General features: G+C 38.5%; 1 protein-coding gene and 1 long non-coding RNA gene across 2 annotated transcripts; one reads left to right on the forward strand and one right to left on the reverse strand.

Moving 5' to 3' along the window:
• Positions 1–1952: 1952 nt before the first annotated feature.
• Positions 1953–10160, reverse strand: LOC126410370 (uncharacterized). Its single transcript, XR_007574245.1, has 3 exons — positions 9733–10160; positions 8993–9094; positions 1953–2592 (listed from the first exon to the last, which is right to left on the reverse strand). It is a non-coding gene; the product is annotated as an uncharacterized LOC126410370 (long non-coding RNA).
• A 3103-nt stretch (positions 10161–13263) lies between these two features.
• On the forward strand, positions 13264–14850 carry LOC116260204 (protein HEADING DATE 3A-like). The gene is made up of 4 exons (XM_031638354.2): positions 13264–13464; positions 13556–13617; positions 14461–14501; positions 14599–14850. Exons 1-4 carry the CDS (start codon positions 13264–13266, stop codon positions 14835–14837), a joined length of 543 nt encoding a protein of 180 aa, XP_031494214.1. The 3' UTR covers positions 14838–14850.
• Positions 14851–16892: the final 2042 nt, after the last annotated feature.

Genomic DNA, 16892 nt, shown 5'->3' on the forward strand with positions numbered 1-16892 from the left:
GGTCTACATCCGACTTTTAAACTGAATCTGAACCATGCACACTATAATATACTATAATATGTTAAGAACTAACTTTCAAAACGTGTGGACATCAATTGTGGGATCTTCATTCAAAACTAAATCCTATCCAAAATCTGATCAGACATTTATTAATGAAATTTGGAACTCTAGATCGGATGTCATTTCTTAATTCCAAATTTTATCCTTAGATGTTCAATTTTTCTCCGTATCTAATTTTTTTAAAATGTTTGAATAATTGGATCTCAATCCGATTTATTGACATCCCTATGTATGGAAAATGCGCGACACAATGTGTAATGCACTAATATTTCCGCGTTAGATGTCTACGACTGTGTGAATGTGACTTCCTGGCAATCTAACATATCCACTACAACTTGGATTCTCTTGTGCGATTACTCTTTTTTTTTTTTTTGCTTGTTCCAATTCAGGCATGACATGTCCTTAACAATCTGAATTGGCCAACACCAATCAAATTGGTGGAAAATCAATTCAATTTGGTAACCCATTCAAGTGTGCCAAGTTTCAGCTATTAACTTAATTTCCAAATATTTTAATACTTATTGCATTTCAAATTGATTATACATATGGATTTTCATTTATTTTTGGTAAAAAATGAATATTTAAGAATTTTTTGGCCAATTCACAACCTATTCATTCGGATCGGTGAATCAGCTGATCGCACCAATTCCCTTGGCACTATAAGAAAACAGACCTATACCGGTGACATTTTCACTGGTATTGCCACCACTATTGCTCTATACTAACGAGTATTTTCACCACTGCGATCGCCGTTGTTGTTTACATTGTCATAGCTTTCTGCAGTAGAAATGCGTTGCCCGGTATAGCCAACCCATACCGATGCTTTTAGTGACTAATATACATTATCAATACCAGTGAATTAACCACCGGTATAGCACTTAAATAAAAAACAAAACACGGCTGCTGGTGTTTGGCTTGAGCCAATTGAAGCACATATTTGAACATCGATTACTACAAAAAAAAAATGCAATGGTGAACAACATCAGCTATGTTTAGTTTCAATTTGAACTTGCCTGCTGCAAAGCTCAAGAAGTGGTGCTGGTTTTCAAGAGGTGGGGTGTTAAAACACACCGATAAGATTTATAGCAGCACATAGAGTGTCTCCTGTTGTAATTAAATCATCCATGACCAATGCAGTCTCCTGCTTTACACACTCCACAAGCCCCAAACGAGAACGTTTTTCTTCAAAGGTCTATTCAAGGAAGTGGAAGCCAAAAAGTCGTTCCAAAAAAAAGCCAGCAAATTTTCCAGCAGAACCGTAATGGGGAAGGAAAACCCATGAAAACAGACAACTTGAAAAGAAAATTTACCTTGTAGTGCAGACCTTTCTCTGCCTTTTAGAAAAAAACTAAACCTTTTACTATGTACTTTCATAAAACATTAACACAATTTATGGGCTACCAGTTAAGTTTCATGCATTCCAGCAACCAATTTCATCTACTGGAAGCAACTCTCTCCTTTGAAGAGGCTGAATCTAACCCAACTTTAGATCCCGAGTGGAAAACAAGTGTACTCCATGTTGTGGTGCAACGAGTTTCACTGATCTCCTAGGGGATGACTGTGGTTTGGAACAAACATTCCATGAGACCAGCCAGGGGTTTGGGTTACAAGATTTAAGTTGACCAAGGTCAAGAGTTCAATACCCACAGAAGGTGAAAAATGTGTAATCCCACCCACCTCTAATGCTTAAAAGTTATCTCTTTTTGCAAGTAAAAGAAAAGTGGCAGCTCATGCCTTCAGATAGCACAATGAGGAATGTTGCAGCATGGTCGCACAGGAGATTCGAATGGACTGCATCATGCTTGAAACAAAGGTTCTCGAAAACATGCTGTCATATATGGAGGCCGAGCAGATGTCAGAGATCCTCGTCCAACTCGAGGAGGTGGCTTCAATGGATTCAAAATATATGCACACACACAGAGACATATATATGAAGGTAAAATATGAGAGTTAATGAAACATAGAAACTCGTGAGCATGATAAGGGATGATGAAGTGAATAGCAGGGCTCACGTATAAACATGTTCAAAGTGCTTTTACAATCAAACAAACAATTAGCATAAAACCTAAGCAGAGGTCTTAATTTGGCTAGAGGAACGCTGCAAGGAAATTTTGTCGGTGGGATCAAATGGATCAGCAGTTTCCCTCTCAGAATAGGGAAGAACATTCAGACGTATTTTTGAGACTAATAAGAAAAATATATTATCTAAAATCTCCCCATCAGAGTCACTTTTGTAGCATAAGGGCAGCACAGTAAAGATGTTAAACCTTATCGTTTCTGTTCTGGAGTTTAGATAAGAGAGCCCTGTCTAGGTCACTAAGAATTGAAAATTTAACTCAAAGATACTACTTTTGTTGTTTTTTCCTTCGCTTCACCAATTTTCTGAACCTGCTCCCCACATCTTTCTTCACCATCATCTCTCTCTTGCTACCCATTCTGTCTGAATTTCTCATTTGTCAATGTCACTGAAACTTCCTCAGAAATTGCTGAGTAGCTCAGTCATTTCCGTTTCACAGAGATCAATTCAACATTCTGCTAATTGAGAAAGATCATATTAGTTTTAGACTTGTAGTAAGTTTGACACGTTTTATTATAGTAAGAATTTGAACTTCATAACCACAAAATCTTATTGAATCACATCTAGCATAGAGGAGGGGAATCCACATTTGAAACAAAAAAAACAAAAAACTTGCAAAATATGCTACAGAAAAAGGTGGTCTCGGAAAAAGGCAGTTTAAAGTCTATAAGAAAATCAATGGTAGTTGTTCTTGTCCTCAATGCTAGCAGACCTGAACTTGGGCGACTCAGGGTTAGACAAGAGATTTGTTGGAGAATGAGAAGTCACAGCTGAAGCGGAAGATGCAAACGTTCACTTGAAGCAGCAGCAAGGGTCCCCTGTGGAAAAAACGACAAAAGCAAGAAGAAGGAGAAGAGGAAGAAGAAAAGGAAAAGCACACCTGAATAGGTTAGATTTTTGGGGTTTACTTCCAAGGGGCTTCTCACACATGCAGTTCTGAAGAGCTTGCTAGGAATATAAAGTCCAGCCCCTTAGGTTTTCCCTAAACCCTAGCTACGGTTCATTGGGAGATTTTTTAGGAGATCTTTTAGGAACAGTTTTAAAATAAAATCTAGTACCGGATAGGGCTCAATGGCCACTATCCAACATCTCTCACTTGGTCATGAGATCGCCAATTTGCTTCCACTCTATGTGGGTTTTCTTTATTCAATTTGTTACGTGGCTTTTCATAATTGGCTTTTCCAACGTAACCTAAACCTTTTTCAAGGTTTACAGCGAGGTTTTCCATTCAATAGTTTTTCCTTCGCAACCTTTCAAATATATCTTAGCCCTATATGGGCTACATGTTTTGAAAACAAGTCTTCAGTTATACCTTTGGTTAAGGGATCAGCCACCATATCATTGATAGGCAATAATCAACCGAGATTTCATTTTTCTCAATCATTTCATGAACGTAATGGTATTTCACCATTATATATTTACTCTTTGAGCTAACAGCTCCATTTTTTATAAGAGATATCGCTATCTGATTATCACAGTACAGTTGAACTGGTTCATGACCAAGATCGAATTTCAAGTCCTTCAAGAACCGATTTATCCAGACAGCAAAAGTTGTTGCAACGTTACATGCTACAAACTCTGCTTCCTGAGTGTGCTGAGCAACACATCCCTGTTTCTTATGAGACCAGGCTATCGCCCCACCTCCAAAGAGGAATACATAACTAGAAGTAGACTTACTATCGTCTTTGCATCTTGCAAAATCCGCAGCTGAATAGCCAACTAAGGTAAGCTCATCAGCTTGGTAGGACAATTTCAATCTTTTTGTTCCTTTAATATACCGAAAAATCCTTTTGACTGCTTCCCAATGAGGCCAACCAGGATTACTTTGATAACGACTCACTAGACCGATAGGAAAACTTATGTAAGGTCTGGTACACAGCATTAGATACATTAGACTAACAACCGCTTGTGCATAGGAAACATTTAATTTTTGTTATCCTTCACCCGGACAATCACTCCTGCTTAAGTTTGATCCTTTAGCTATAGGAGTCCCAATCAGTTTGCAGTCTAACATACGAAATTTCTTCAAGATATAATCAATATATCATTCTTGGCTTAGACTCAGGATTCTTGAATTTCTATTTTGAGTGATTTTTATTCCTAATATGTAGGATGCTTTACTTAAGTCCTTCATTTCGAAGTTTTTGTTCAGCCAAGTCTTCGTTTTGACAATCATGGCGTTATCATTTTCTGTTAGTAATATGTCATCAACATATAATTATAGAATACAAAAAAGACTCCCACTTTTCTAAACATATACACAAGTTGGTTTGCAACAAACCCAAGTTTTATAATTGCTTTGTGAAAAGCAAAATACCACGGTCCAGGAGACTGTTTCAGTCCATACAACGATTTATTCAACTTGTACACTTTGTCTTCTTTTTCCTTGATGACATATCCCTGTAGTTGAGTCATATATATAGTTTCTTTCAACTCACCATTCAGAAAAGCAGTCTTCACATCTATCTGACAAATATCCAAGTCATAGATTGCGGCGATAGCCAAAATTATTCTGATTGATGCAAACTTTGCAACCGACGAATAGGTCTTTGAGTAATCAATTCATTTCTTTTGAGAAAAACCTTTCGTCACCAGTCTGACTTTGAATTTTTCGACTGATCCGTCAGCTTTATACTTCTTCCTCAGCACCCATTTACATCCAATGGGTTTTCTATCATTAGGAAGATCTACTAATTTTCAGACTTTATTCTTTTCTATGGATTCAATTTCTTCATCCATAGCATTCACCCAATCCAACGATTCATGCGAGCTAATGGCTTCATCATATGTTAGATTGTCAGACATTTCGTCAATATCTGCTAAATAGCATAGCTCCTCTGCCAGATATACATAATAATCATTCAAATATGAAGGATGAGCTCTATGTCTTTTATGACCGGATAACGTCTGAGATGATGAGGTATTCATATCAGTTGGTTCATCACCTAACTGATCTTCATTCGGTTCATTTCCTGACTATTCCTCAGACGATTTCTGCTCAGTTGGTTCATTTCCAAATTGACCTCCAGTCGGTTCATTACCAGACTGACCTCCAGTCGGTTCATTACCAGATTGTTCCTCTGAGTAAATCAGATCATCCAGTGTATCATTTCGATATTCCACTGCATCAAAATCTTTATTATTGAGTTCTTCTATCAACTCTACATCTCTACTTTCTATAAGTCCCATAGATGAATGATACAATTTGTAGCCCTTGGATCCTTTAAGATATCCAACAAATATACATCTCACTGATCTGTTATCTAGTTTAACTAGTTTTGGATCTAAAATTTTTACGTGTGCTACAGATCCCAATCTCCTTAAATTTCTCAGATCTGGTTTTACACCAGTCCATTTTTCATCAGGAGTGGTTGGGACTGCTTTGCAGTGCACTCGGTTTATTGTATATATAGTTGTTAACACAGCTTTTTCCCAAAAAAATTTTGGTAAATATGCTCCTGCCAACATGGATCTCACCATGTTCAAGAGAGTTCTATTACACCTCTCAGCCACACCATTTTGTTGTGGTGTCCTAGGCATTGTTTTTTGCCTATTAATTCTAAGGTCTTTGCAGTATTCGAGGAATTCACTATAAGTGTATTCTCCTCCTCGATCAGACCTTACAATTTTGATATTTCTTTCAAGTTGTCTCTCGACTTCAGATTTGTATTCCTTGAATTTTTCAAGTGCTTCTGATTTATGTCTAATTAAGTATATGTAACCAAATCTTGAGAAGTCGTCAATAAACGTTATGAAGTATAATTTGCCACTATGAGTTTGGATTCTGAAAGTTCCACAGATATCAGCATGAATTATCTCCAATAGGTCAGTGGCCCGAATTACTTTATACAGAAATGGTTTTTTTGTCATTTTTCTGTGGTTTTCTTGTCATTTTTCTGTATACACATGACTCGCATTTTGCAAAATTATTTATATTTATATCAGGTATTAAACCTTGTTGTGCTAGAGTCTACATCTTTTTTATGCTTATATGGCTTGATCTTTCATGCCATAAGTTTACGTTCACACTCATTGCACAATCAAAATAAGCAGAACTGGAAGCTTCATTCATATCATTCAGTTTGAACACACCGTGTTCTTTTATAAATTTTCCACCAAACATGAACCTTTCATGTTTTCCCACTGTTACTTTTCCTGGAATAAAACGTACTTCAAAACCTTTCCCAGTCAGTGCAGGAACAGACACTAGATTCCTCCTCATGAAAGGGACATACAAAACCTAGTTAAGTACAACACTTGTACCCCCAACATTTAGAGGATATGCCCCAATTCTCAAGACATCACAATAAGACTTGTTTCCCATATAGACCTTGTGGGTTCCCGGACTCAGATTTTTCATGTGGATCACTCCTTCTTTTGTCTTTGCAATGTGACGAGTAGTTCCCGAATCAACCCACCATCCAGTTAGATCTTCATCTGCAAACAGACATTTTGACATGACACAGATGTCTTATTTGTCAGAGTCCCCTTGAGGCTTCCTTTTGTTGTAGTTGCCTTGACCACTATTGTCTTCCGTATTTGAGAATTTTGTCCTGCAGTTCTTCCTTATATGTCCAGGCTTTCCGCATCTGTAGCATTTCACTACAGTTCCTTGAGATTTCTTAGTCCCTGCAAAATTGCCCTTGAACTTGCCATCGTTTCGATTTTTAAATTGTTTTGGTTTTACAGGCACATGACTACCAACAGGTTTTTCCTGGACTGTCATCAATTCTGCTCTATTTCTCTTGGTCAGACATTGTTGTTGTAGAGCTAACTGTATAGGAAGCTTTTCTAAAGTAAGATTATCAAATTGGACACTCATGGCAGTAACTGCCACATCCCAAGAAGGAGGTAGGTTGTTCAGGATTGTGCTGATCTGCATATTGTCAGATATGACATTCCTCACCACGGCTAAATCTTTAGTCATGACCAACATTTTATTAACATGGTCCATTACGTTGTCAGACTCTTTCATCCTATAGAAATTGTACTGTTCTAATAGTAACTGTACGTGCATCGCAGTCATGGTATTGTATTTGGAAGAAGTAGTACCAAACATTTCCTTGACAGTTGGACAATCATCAAATACTCTGATCTGATCATCTTCCATGAAGGCTAACATGATGCTTTTAGCCATCAGATCATCAGTGGTAAAGGACTGATGTGCCCTTTTTTCTTCATCTGTAGGTTTGTCTCCTAAAGTAGGAAAAGGCTGGTTGATCACATAAACGAGTCTTTCCAAAGTCAATACCAACATTATCCTATGCTTCCATGCATGAAAATTTGTCCCATTCAGTTTTTCAGTCTTAGCTAATTCAGAGGCTCTCACTCTTGATGTCATTTCTAAATTAATTTTCCAGGGCAGGTAAGGAACAATAAAGACAGGGAAAATATATCACAATGAATATCACATCAACAGATTTCACAATATTCTAAAATAATATTTAAACAAGAAGACTTTAAATGAAAATTTAAAACATGTATATCTCCTCTAAGAGTTTATTTAAGAACCCTCTTTATGCACCTTTAATAAGCTTGAGGGTGCCTATTTGTAATTTTCCATAAAACACGGTTTTCCACTGAAATTATAAAATAATTTCTCAAGACCCTCTTCCTGCAATTTATAATAACTATGAAGGTACCCAAAAGCAATTTCTCATAAAATTTTTAGTTTTTAATGAAAATAACTTTCGCGAGCCTCTTTTTGAAGAGTTTTTTAGCAAAAATGTTGTGGTTTTAATTTCTACAAATTATGACAGTGTTTTTAAACATTTTGCTAATGAGGTGGACTAAATTTGTATTTTTCAAACTTCTACTATAAATACCCCTTCGAACGATTTTTTCCTCATTTTTCCGCTCGACTCTCTCTCTCCTCTCGACTCTACGCTCCCCAAAACTTTCGCTCTGCTAGGGTTTGGCCGACCCTTGTTCTCCCTCCTCGCTAAGACTTAGCTCATCCCACCTCCGCCGCCACCGTTTCTGCCTCCGCCGTGCCTTCCCCGCTGCACCATTTCCGGCCATTTTCCGCCATTACCGCGAGGAGATGCTCATTCCAATCAGAGAACGACCATAGCTTCTTTCGGTGAGCAGCAAGCAGATGAAAACCCCTCTGCCCGTTCTCAGAAAACCAGCACTCTGCTCCCTCTACTCATCCCTTCATCTGCCGGCAGCCACTACTCCCGTAACTGAGAGGGCCACCGCCGGCCATGGTGGTGGCTGTTCCCCTTTTTTTTCTGTTTTTTTTTTTAATTACAAGAAAGGGAACAGGCGTCGGACAGCCCCTTCTTCTCCATGATGAAGGAGAGGAAGGGCCGCCGTCAGGCGTTCAGCAGGGAGAGTGTGCAGCCTTCCTTCTCTTTCGATTTCTCTTATCTTAGACAAAATAGAAAAAGAAAAGGACCTGCCCTTTCCTGTCGGTGAAGGCGTTCTTCACATGCTCGGTCGTTGAAAAAGAAAGAGATCGACAGAGAGAAAAAAAAAATCACAAAGTCCTTTGATTTATGTGTTCTCTGTCCAAACCCTCTTTATCTTTGTTTCTAATCCGGCATAGTATATGCAAACATCTGTCTACTGAAATTCATGTACAGAAATTGTTTCTAACTGAACTGTAAGTAACATGCTACATATCTTCAAGTTGATTTTTAATTTAGCATGCTTCAATTGTTTTGCCTTGTGAACAGTAAGCTTTAGCCTACCACGCTTCATATGCGCCACATAGTTTTAATCTATGGTCTAGATGCTTGCACACTCACGAAATATGATTCGAGGAACAACATAATGTATGTTTACGCATTCCCAGCGTGATACATACTTAGGCATTCACTAAGGGCATCACAGAAGTCTGAACGGACTTACTTGAGATCGATAACCCTAGCTCTGATACCACTGTTGGAGAATGAGAAGTCACAGCTGAAGCGAAAGATGCAAGCGTTCACTTGAAGCAGCAGCAAGGGTCCCCTGTGGAAAAAACGGCAAAAGCAAGAAGAAGGAGAAGATGAAGAAGAAAAGGAAAAACACACTTGAATAGGTTAGATTTTTGGGGTTTACTTCCAAGGGGCTTCTCACACATGCAATTCTGGAGAGAGGAATATAAAGTCCAGCCCCTTAGGTTTTCCCCAAACCCTAGTTGTGGTTCCGTGGTAGATTTTTTAAGAGATCTTTTAGGAACAGTTTTAAAATAAAATCTAGTAATTTGCAGTTACTAGATATCCGAATATGGCTCAATGGCCCCTATCCAACAAGATTCACCTGAGCTTTCATAGTAAGCTCAAGCCAGACATTTAAGATCCTGCAGAATATATTTAGAATACCAACTGCTAATGTTGCAACTCCATAAATGGATGAGTATAAGCTGCTAGAGTAGACTTCGATGAATTAGTTATATTATGCCTATGAGCAATTATGCATGAGTTAATGCTTGAAAAAACAAGCATAGATTCTGCAGTTATACAGATCAATCCACAGACTAGGATTTGACACTTCCCTAAAACGACTGAAAGTGAACTCGAAGTAACTTTCTGAAGAGGAAGCTCCCAGCTGTGTTATGATCAGAGAAAGAAGGTGCACTGAGAGGAGAGCGGCAGAAGCAAGTTTACCCCCATCTGCGAATAGAGCACCACGCCCCCTGAGGAAACAATCGACGGCATTGTTGGCCACCACTCCTCCACTGCCGCCTGTCTCTCCTGCTCCGGTGCCCACCCGGTCCGAGCAGCAATTTCCCATCCTCCTCGACTCCCTACTACACCCTCATTGCGACCACACGCACACACAGAGCGAGAGAGAGAAAGAGAGAGAGAGAGAAACCATCCTCTTCTCCGCCGAAAATTTTTACTCGCTCTTCTCCTCCTCTGCTCCGAACACCTTTCAAATCCGATGGACACGGAACTTGCTTTGCACAAACCTCTTATGTCCTTCAGGCTTCAACATAAAAGGAAACTAATTAAAGTCGAAATGATGTTGTACATCTTACCCAGCAATGCGTGAAGTTGTCGTAATTTCCCTCGATTGATTGATATCAGGCAGCAATAACGGAGAGAAATAAATAAAAGAGAAAGTGAGGGAGAGAAATAGATAAAAAGGAGGAGAGGGAGAGAGGGTGACTTACCATTTGGCTACAAGACAGTGACATATGTTGTTTCATGTCTATATAAAGAGTGTACACTGAATTTGGACTATATTACCAATAAGTATGTTTACTTTAATACTCATTCATTACGTCTATCATTATCTTGTATTCATAGTATTTGAGATAATGACATAAAGTTGTAGGAGATAATGACTAAGATATGAGTTAATATGTATGAAATAATAAAAAAAATAAGATAATGATAAAGGTATGAGATAACACTAAACTTAACAAAGAGGTCTAAGATAATGATAATATGAGATAACATTAAATAGAAGTATGAGATAGTGCATATCAGATAACAAAAAATGTAAATGGACGAGACACTGACAGATTTATGAAATAACGCTAAACATAAATATGAAATAATGAGTATGAGATAACAAAAGAAACATGAGATAAGGACGTAACGATAAACATATAACAGATGACAAGTTTTATTTTTATCGGATTCTAAAATCTTATTTTTGCAGTTTCTTTTTTTCCTACAAAAAGTTTCTTTTCATATTAACCATAAGCATTTGTTGTCATCATTGAAGTAGCCCATGAAAAATTCATACTAAGACATAGTGTGTATAATCAGCTTCACCGTGACAGGAGGAAGCAGCTCTACACATGCACTTAAACATAAAAAAGTTTTAGAATTAATGTCCCTCAACGAGAGCTACACCCGAAGTGAGTCGATTTCGAGCTGGCTGTCGATTTCGAGCTGAGCCAGCTCGAGCTTCGACTGGACTTAAAAAAAAAACTGGAGCTTGAATTGAACTAGAGTCAAGCTCTAAAGAATCGGCTCGAGCTCAACTCGACTATACAACATGGAGCTCCAACTCAACATGCTTAACCGTTTAACTCGTTTCTTTTAACCTATCTCATTTCTTTTAACCCGTTAAACTCTTCAAATTGTTAAACTTGTTAACTGATTTAACTAATTCAACTATAATAAACCAGCCTTATGTAGCCGAGCAGAGCCGAGCTTAAACGAATTGAGTTCTTACAACTCAATCTCAACTCATTTAACATTTCAAGAATAAATTCAAACTTGACCTCTACTTGTTCAAAAATGAGTTGGGCTCGAGTCGAGTTTTTTTAAACACATTGTTCAAAAATGAGTTGGGCTCGAGTCGAGTTTTTTTGAACTGTGTTTGAGTCGATAATTGGCTTGATTCGTTGTGCAACCCTACCCTCAGCTCAAAATTTGTGTCTCTGCGACTAATCAGCCCCCTCAATAGCCAACTCAAATAAGTTATGAGCACCTCCTTCTTGACAACACGTTTTTATGTGTGTGGGTTTGAGAGATAGAGAGAGGGGACATACATGTACCCTTGTGTGCCCTGCCAGAGGAAGCGAAACAAGAGGAGTGCACATGGATTTTTGTTGGAGGGTGGGCCTCTCTAGCTTGCATTAAAAAATGAGTGAGAAGGGGGATGCATTTTGATGCCGTCCAATTTTAAATTGTAACTTGTAAAATTCTTCCATTCTCATGACCCGTGAGAGTATATATATATATATATACATATATATATATATATATATATAATTTGTCTTCTCTTATGCAGCAAGCGTTTTTCTCGACTGTTATTGGTCGTCCACATGGACCGCCCACGTATTTTAAATAAAAAAAATAAAGTTAAGATGTCTGGAGGGTGTGGGAAGGCGACTCAAGAAATGAGACATGTTTTATGTTAAATTGGAATATACGAACCTAGTATAAATTGGTGTTTCCCATACCACTTTGGGCCGGACAAATGCCTCCCTAGATTTCTGCTAAAAAATAATTTTAAACAAAGTATGAACATTCTAATATGTTTATAAATACTAGTTGAATGTAAACATGTTTAATTCAAGTTTTTTTTTGAAAAAATATTGATTTTTTTACAGTTCAACTTTTAACATTACAAAAGCCGTTCATTTTTCTGTCATAAAAAAAAAAACTATTATACAGTCAAAAAATGAATTAGCATGTGTTTTCCAACAAAACATTCTTACTATCATTCCTATTGTAGTTTCCCAAAAAAATAAAGTTAAGGGGCCGGTCCGGTTTTTGCTCCTAACTAAGTGTTATGCTATTTAATAATTCCTCTCTTCAGATGGTCTTCAGATGTAATGTGCACTCTCATATGAAAGGGCGGAAAAAATATGTGGTCATTATTTGGAATTGGATTTGGTACAAGATGGGTAATATTGCAACCTTATTCACTTACATTTTCATAACTAGGTTCCAGATGGGTGATCATAAATATACAGGGGCAGAGCTTTTTTTTAAAAAAAAAAAGGCCGAATAGTATTTTCAAAATTTATACAGACGCCGAACAATATTTTTGAAAATCCTTACATAAGCGAAGTTAAAATTTTCTAAAAACATAAGCATAAATTTTATTTTTTCAAATTGTGACGAGGGCCATGGCCCCTGCCAACCCCCTGTTCTCTCTATCTCTGTATATACATGAGGGTGAGCTGGTTACGTAACGGCATACACCGTGCACTTTTAAGAAAAGGCAAGTATATGTCACTAGACTACTTTTGGGGGTACTCGGCATGCACAAGAGCATGTCTCTGTATATAACTAGGTTTGTACGTGAGGTTGTTGGGATATTTGGTGTGAAGCTGTCTTCGATGTGAACTAGTTATATGCATATGTTGGGCGCATGAAATTTTGTGCGTCAATGTGTTTAATAACAAAAATACCCCCCCCCCCCCCCCCCAATTCACACTGAAAAGAAAAACTTTTTGTAAAGGCAAAATTGAAAATCGAAAAAATAAGAAGATTTATTTTTAAAAAGTTACTAAAATATCATATCTAAAGAGTATATAAGTTGCATGGGCTCACTTCCCCCTGGATGACAATTGGGCAACTCAAGAATGTGAGGCAAGTCGTGGAAATTAAACAACACTGTGAGAACGTATCTAGAGAGCTTGAATCCTCCTGCTTGTTGCTTCAGCTAATTTTGTGGGCCTTTTGTGGGCCTTGATATCACCCAACCTGTGGCAAACAGAGGCAGAAATGAGCAGAAGAGAAAGAGACCCATTGGTGGTGGCAAGGATAGTGGGTGATGTGTTGGATCCCTTTAACAGGTCTGTATCTTTAACAGTAAGATACAACTCGAGGGAAGTGGCAAATGGGTGTGAGTTCAAACCATCGGCTGTGGCTCACCAACCTAGGGTTGTAGTCGGAGGGGATGATCTGAGGACCTTCTACACACTGGTAAGAGCTGTTGGTCACTGAGTTTGGTGTCCGTTTTCAACCTTTTATGTGTGTCACAAAGAGTTTTTTCCCTTTTTCTTTCTTTGATCAGGTTATGGTTGATCCTGATGCTCCTAGCCCAAGCAGCCCTACACTTGGAGAATACTTGCACTGGTAAGTATCCAATATTCATGATCTAGGTAACAGGATAGGTACCTGTCTGTTCTTTCTAGGAGAAGGTCAGTAGAAAAAAACTTCAGTTGTGGACCATCCTGAGAGCAGCATTCAGCAGCAAAACCCTCAATATTTTCTCCGACTTCAAGAAGCATGCTCGGCTTTAGCCTTTAGGGCTACCATCTCTTGTATCACTTTTTGATTCTGAGAAAACAGTGGAGACTCAGAGCAGCTGTGGATGTAGGACACCTTTGTCTTTCTCAACTGGGTATATTCTTGCCTGTTTCTTCATTTTCCTCTTCTTCTCTGTCTCTAAAGTGCGAGAGACATCCTTCCTAACAACTTACCATTCAGTACCAACACCATTCCTTTGAGTTTCTACCTGGTTTTCAGTCAGGAGAAGGATGAGTAAGATGGATGTCTTTGATAGAAGAACATATATTCTTGGTCCTACATGATCGAAGGGTATGAGGTTCTTGTCAAAGCGAACAAGTTGTGATCATGTCCATCAGTTGTTTGCTCTGACTCATCAGAGAGAGAGAGAGAGAACCTGGTATGGAGGAGGAATGGTTTGTTCTGTGGTATAGAGAGAACCTGGTGTGTTCGTCTATATTGTATTTCAACTAATTGAAACACTGCATTCCAGAGAAGGCAGAGTTCCTGCTACCAAAGAGTGAAAGGACTTAAACTGAACTTTGCAGTTGGACCTTCGTTTTTGAAGAAAGAAACAAACTTCTGATGAAAGCATGCATTTCCACAAATCTGTCCACATTAAAATGCACATGCTTGTGTTCCGCCTACCAAAGAAGAAGTTTTAATTTATTTTTTGCTCTTTTTACTTAGGATGGTGATTGACATTCCAGCAACCACTGGTTCGGCCTTCGGTGAGTGCCAAAACTTTGCTTCTTTCCATGCCTTCCGACGAAACGACCAGAATCTTCAGGAAATATGAAAGGAGCTCTCTCTCTCTCTTTGTTGCAGGCAGAGAGGTAGTGTGCTATGAGCAGCCAAGGCCCAGCGTTGGGATCCACCGTCTCATCTTCGTGTTGTTCCAGCAGCTCGGCCGGGGGACGGTTTACGCGCCCAGTTGGCGCCACAACTTCAATACCAGAGACTTCGCTGCACAGTACAACCTGGGTTTGCCGGTGGCCGCAGTATATTTTAACAGCCAGAGGGAGTCCGGCTCCGGTGGCAGAAGAGCTCCATGGCCACTCGATTGATTTTCCTTTTTAACATCCAAATTTTCATTGTTTGTTTGAAGAATTTACTTTTCGAGCCTAGCTAGCTTTTGCTTATACTTTAAATACAATGACCGTATTTTGCAATTTTCTCAATTAGGGGCTATACTAAATGTGTTAACCTGAGGGAAAAATAAAATTAACTGCACTGATTAGAATGTAAACACAAATCCAACTTAGGTTTGACAGTTTCAAAACGTGTGGCCCATGTTATGTATGCTCCTTCGGTAGCATGAGATTGAGTTGTGTGCACACTGCTTCACGCAACAAGCAGAAATTTTTATGAAGTAATTAATATATTAGACTTGTTAACTTTTGCACAATCCTTTTCTATCCTTTTAAAAACTCTTTTTTTTATTTGAACAAGGGTTTTTTGGTTATTACATATTCCTGTGCACAATTTTCCATACGCAGGATGTGCACATAACCAAGTTCACCCCAAAACACATGCACCACATGGAGCCTCGTGTTGCAGGGGAACTCTCTCTTTCTAGTTGTGACCAACCATCTTCTCATCATTTTTAAAGCCTTTGTGAAAAATTATCATAGGCATTCATTAATATTTATTAAAATTTTTGTAAGGGCTAAGTTAACATTTCTGAAAATTATAGCAGTTATGGTGGTGGGAGAGGGAGATTACCCTTGCTAGCTTCTGGCTCCACCCTTGTAAATAAGATAGGTTACACTATCTAAGGTCATGCTCCTCTTCCTAACCTTTGGCCCTTAGCAAAGGATTTGTTCTAATTGAATGATAATTAAGTCACCATTGTGGGGTGCACATTCTTCAAAGTAAAATCATGCAGACGTCAGGAAGTCCTTATATTGGGACTTTGGGTGAATTGGAGAAATATCTCACAACCCGAGTGAAGGCTGAAGTCTCCCTCATTCTTCTTGCCTCCAAGGTTCTTGCCTCCAAGGTCTAAGGCTATAGAAGAGCCTATGGTATGGTCGGTCCATGCGTCTTCAACTCGTTACCATGTCATACCGCCTAGGGGAGTAACACTAAGTAGGAATCAAACTGATGACATGAGATTTTCACATGAGCCGCACCAATTCAACTAGCTATGTTATGCTGCTTGAGACTCCTAAATATGCCCTTTAATGTACCATATTTCATATATTCTCCACTGCTGCATAATGATAAATATGCCATATATATACACCACCAATCAACCATTAAACAGTAGCAGAGCTAGGTGTGAGCTGGTGTGTGCTACTACTGCCCACGCCAGCCAACACTGGTTCTTGAAAAGTTATATTACGAGGGAGCTGGATTTGGGTCCAGCAAAATGTACTGCCCACCGTAAACTCACCTCAATCTCCTGTAGACACCAAACCCATCTATGGTTAGTGCTCTTTTGTTAAAATTTTCTGGCTCCAACAATGGCGTTAAACCATATTCTCCATTGGGAAAGAAAGTCCTCGATCGAGCATATTAGTGGCAACGTCTTTCTCCACTCTTTGCAACGACGGGAGCACGAATGACAGCAAAAAGGAAAAGAACATGTCTCATCAAAATAATTCAGCCAGCAAAAGACCAATGTCTGTATTCATTTTCATGTTAATAATTTATTTCAAATTTCATCAACAACCAGACCAGCAGATTTGCTTGACTGAGTTTCGGGCCCACCAAAATTAAGCTCTCTAATAGGTTGGCACATGGGTGGAGATAATAGGCGGTCAATTTTCATTGATATCAACAACTTTTTATATTATAAAAAGAAGGTCACTGTAAGTTGTAGCACAGCAGGAGCAGCACCCAAAGGCAATAAAAGCAAATCTTATACCTTTAAGGGATAAAGTGTTGAATGGAAGCTTCAATCCTCTACGAAGTAATGAGTCTTCCCCACTCACACGTAATGAAGAATCAAATGCATTAATATAGTTCATATTAATTTGGACAATCAACAATAATCTACAACCAAATACATTAAATTTGAAAAAAAAAAATCTTTCTTATATTAGTCGTTCAAGTGCTTACTTTCCTGAAAGTTGTTCACAAGCTTGAGTAACATTTTCCTCTCCAAGATGCTTTGG

The sequence above is a fragment of the Nymphaea colorata genome, chromosome 9 (genome assembly GCF_008831285.2).
Source record: "Nymphaea colorata isolate Beijing-Zhang1983 chromosome 9, ASM883128v2, whole genome shotgun sequence".
NCBI classification, from domain to species: domain Eukaryota; kingdom Viridiplantae; phylum Streptophyta; class Magnoliopsida; order Nymphaeales; family Nymphaeaceae; genus Nymphaea; species Nymphaea colorata.

Bases quoted from the DNA above. Each gene is read 5' to 3' on its own strand.
- LOC116260204 (XM_031638354.2), top strand. From the start codon at position 13,264: ATGAGCAGAAGAGAAAGAGACCCATTGGTGGTGGCAAGGATAGTGGGT. The intron at 13,465-13,555 runs GTAAGAGCTGTT...TTCTTTGATCAG, and splicing joins TGAGGACCTTCTACACACTG to GTTATGGTTGATCCTGATGC. The intron at 14,502-14,598 runs GTGAGTGCCAAA...TCTTTGTTGCAG, and splicing joins AACCACTGGTTCGGCCTTCG to GCAGAGAGGTAGTGTGCTAT.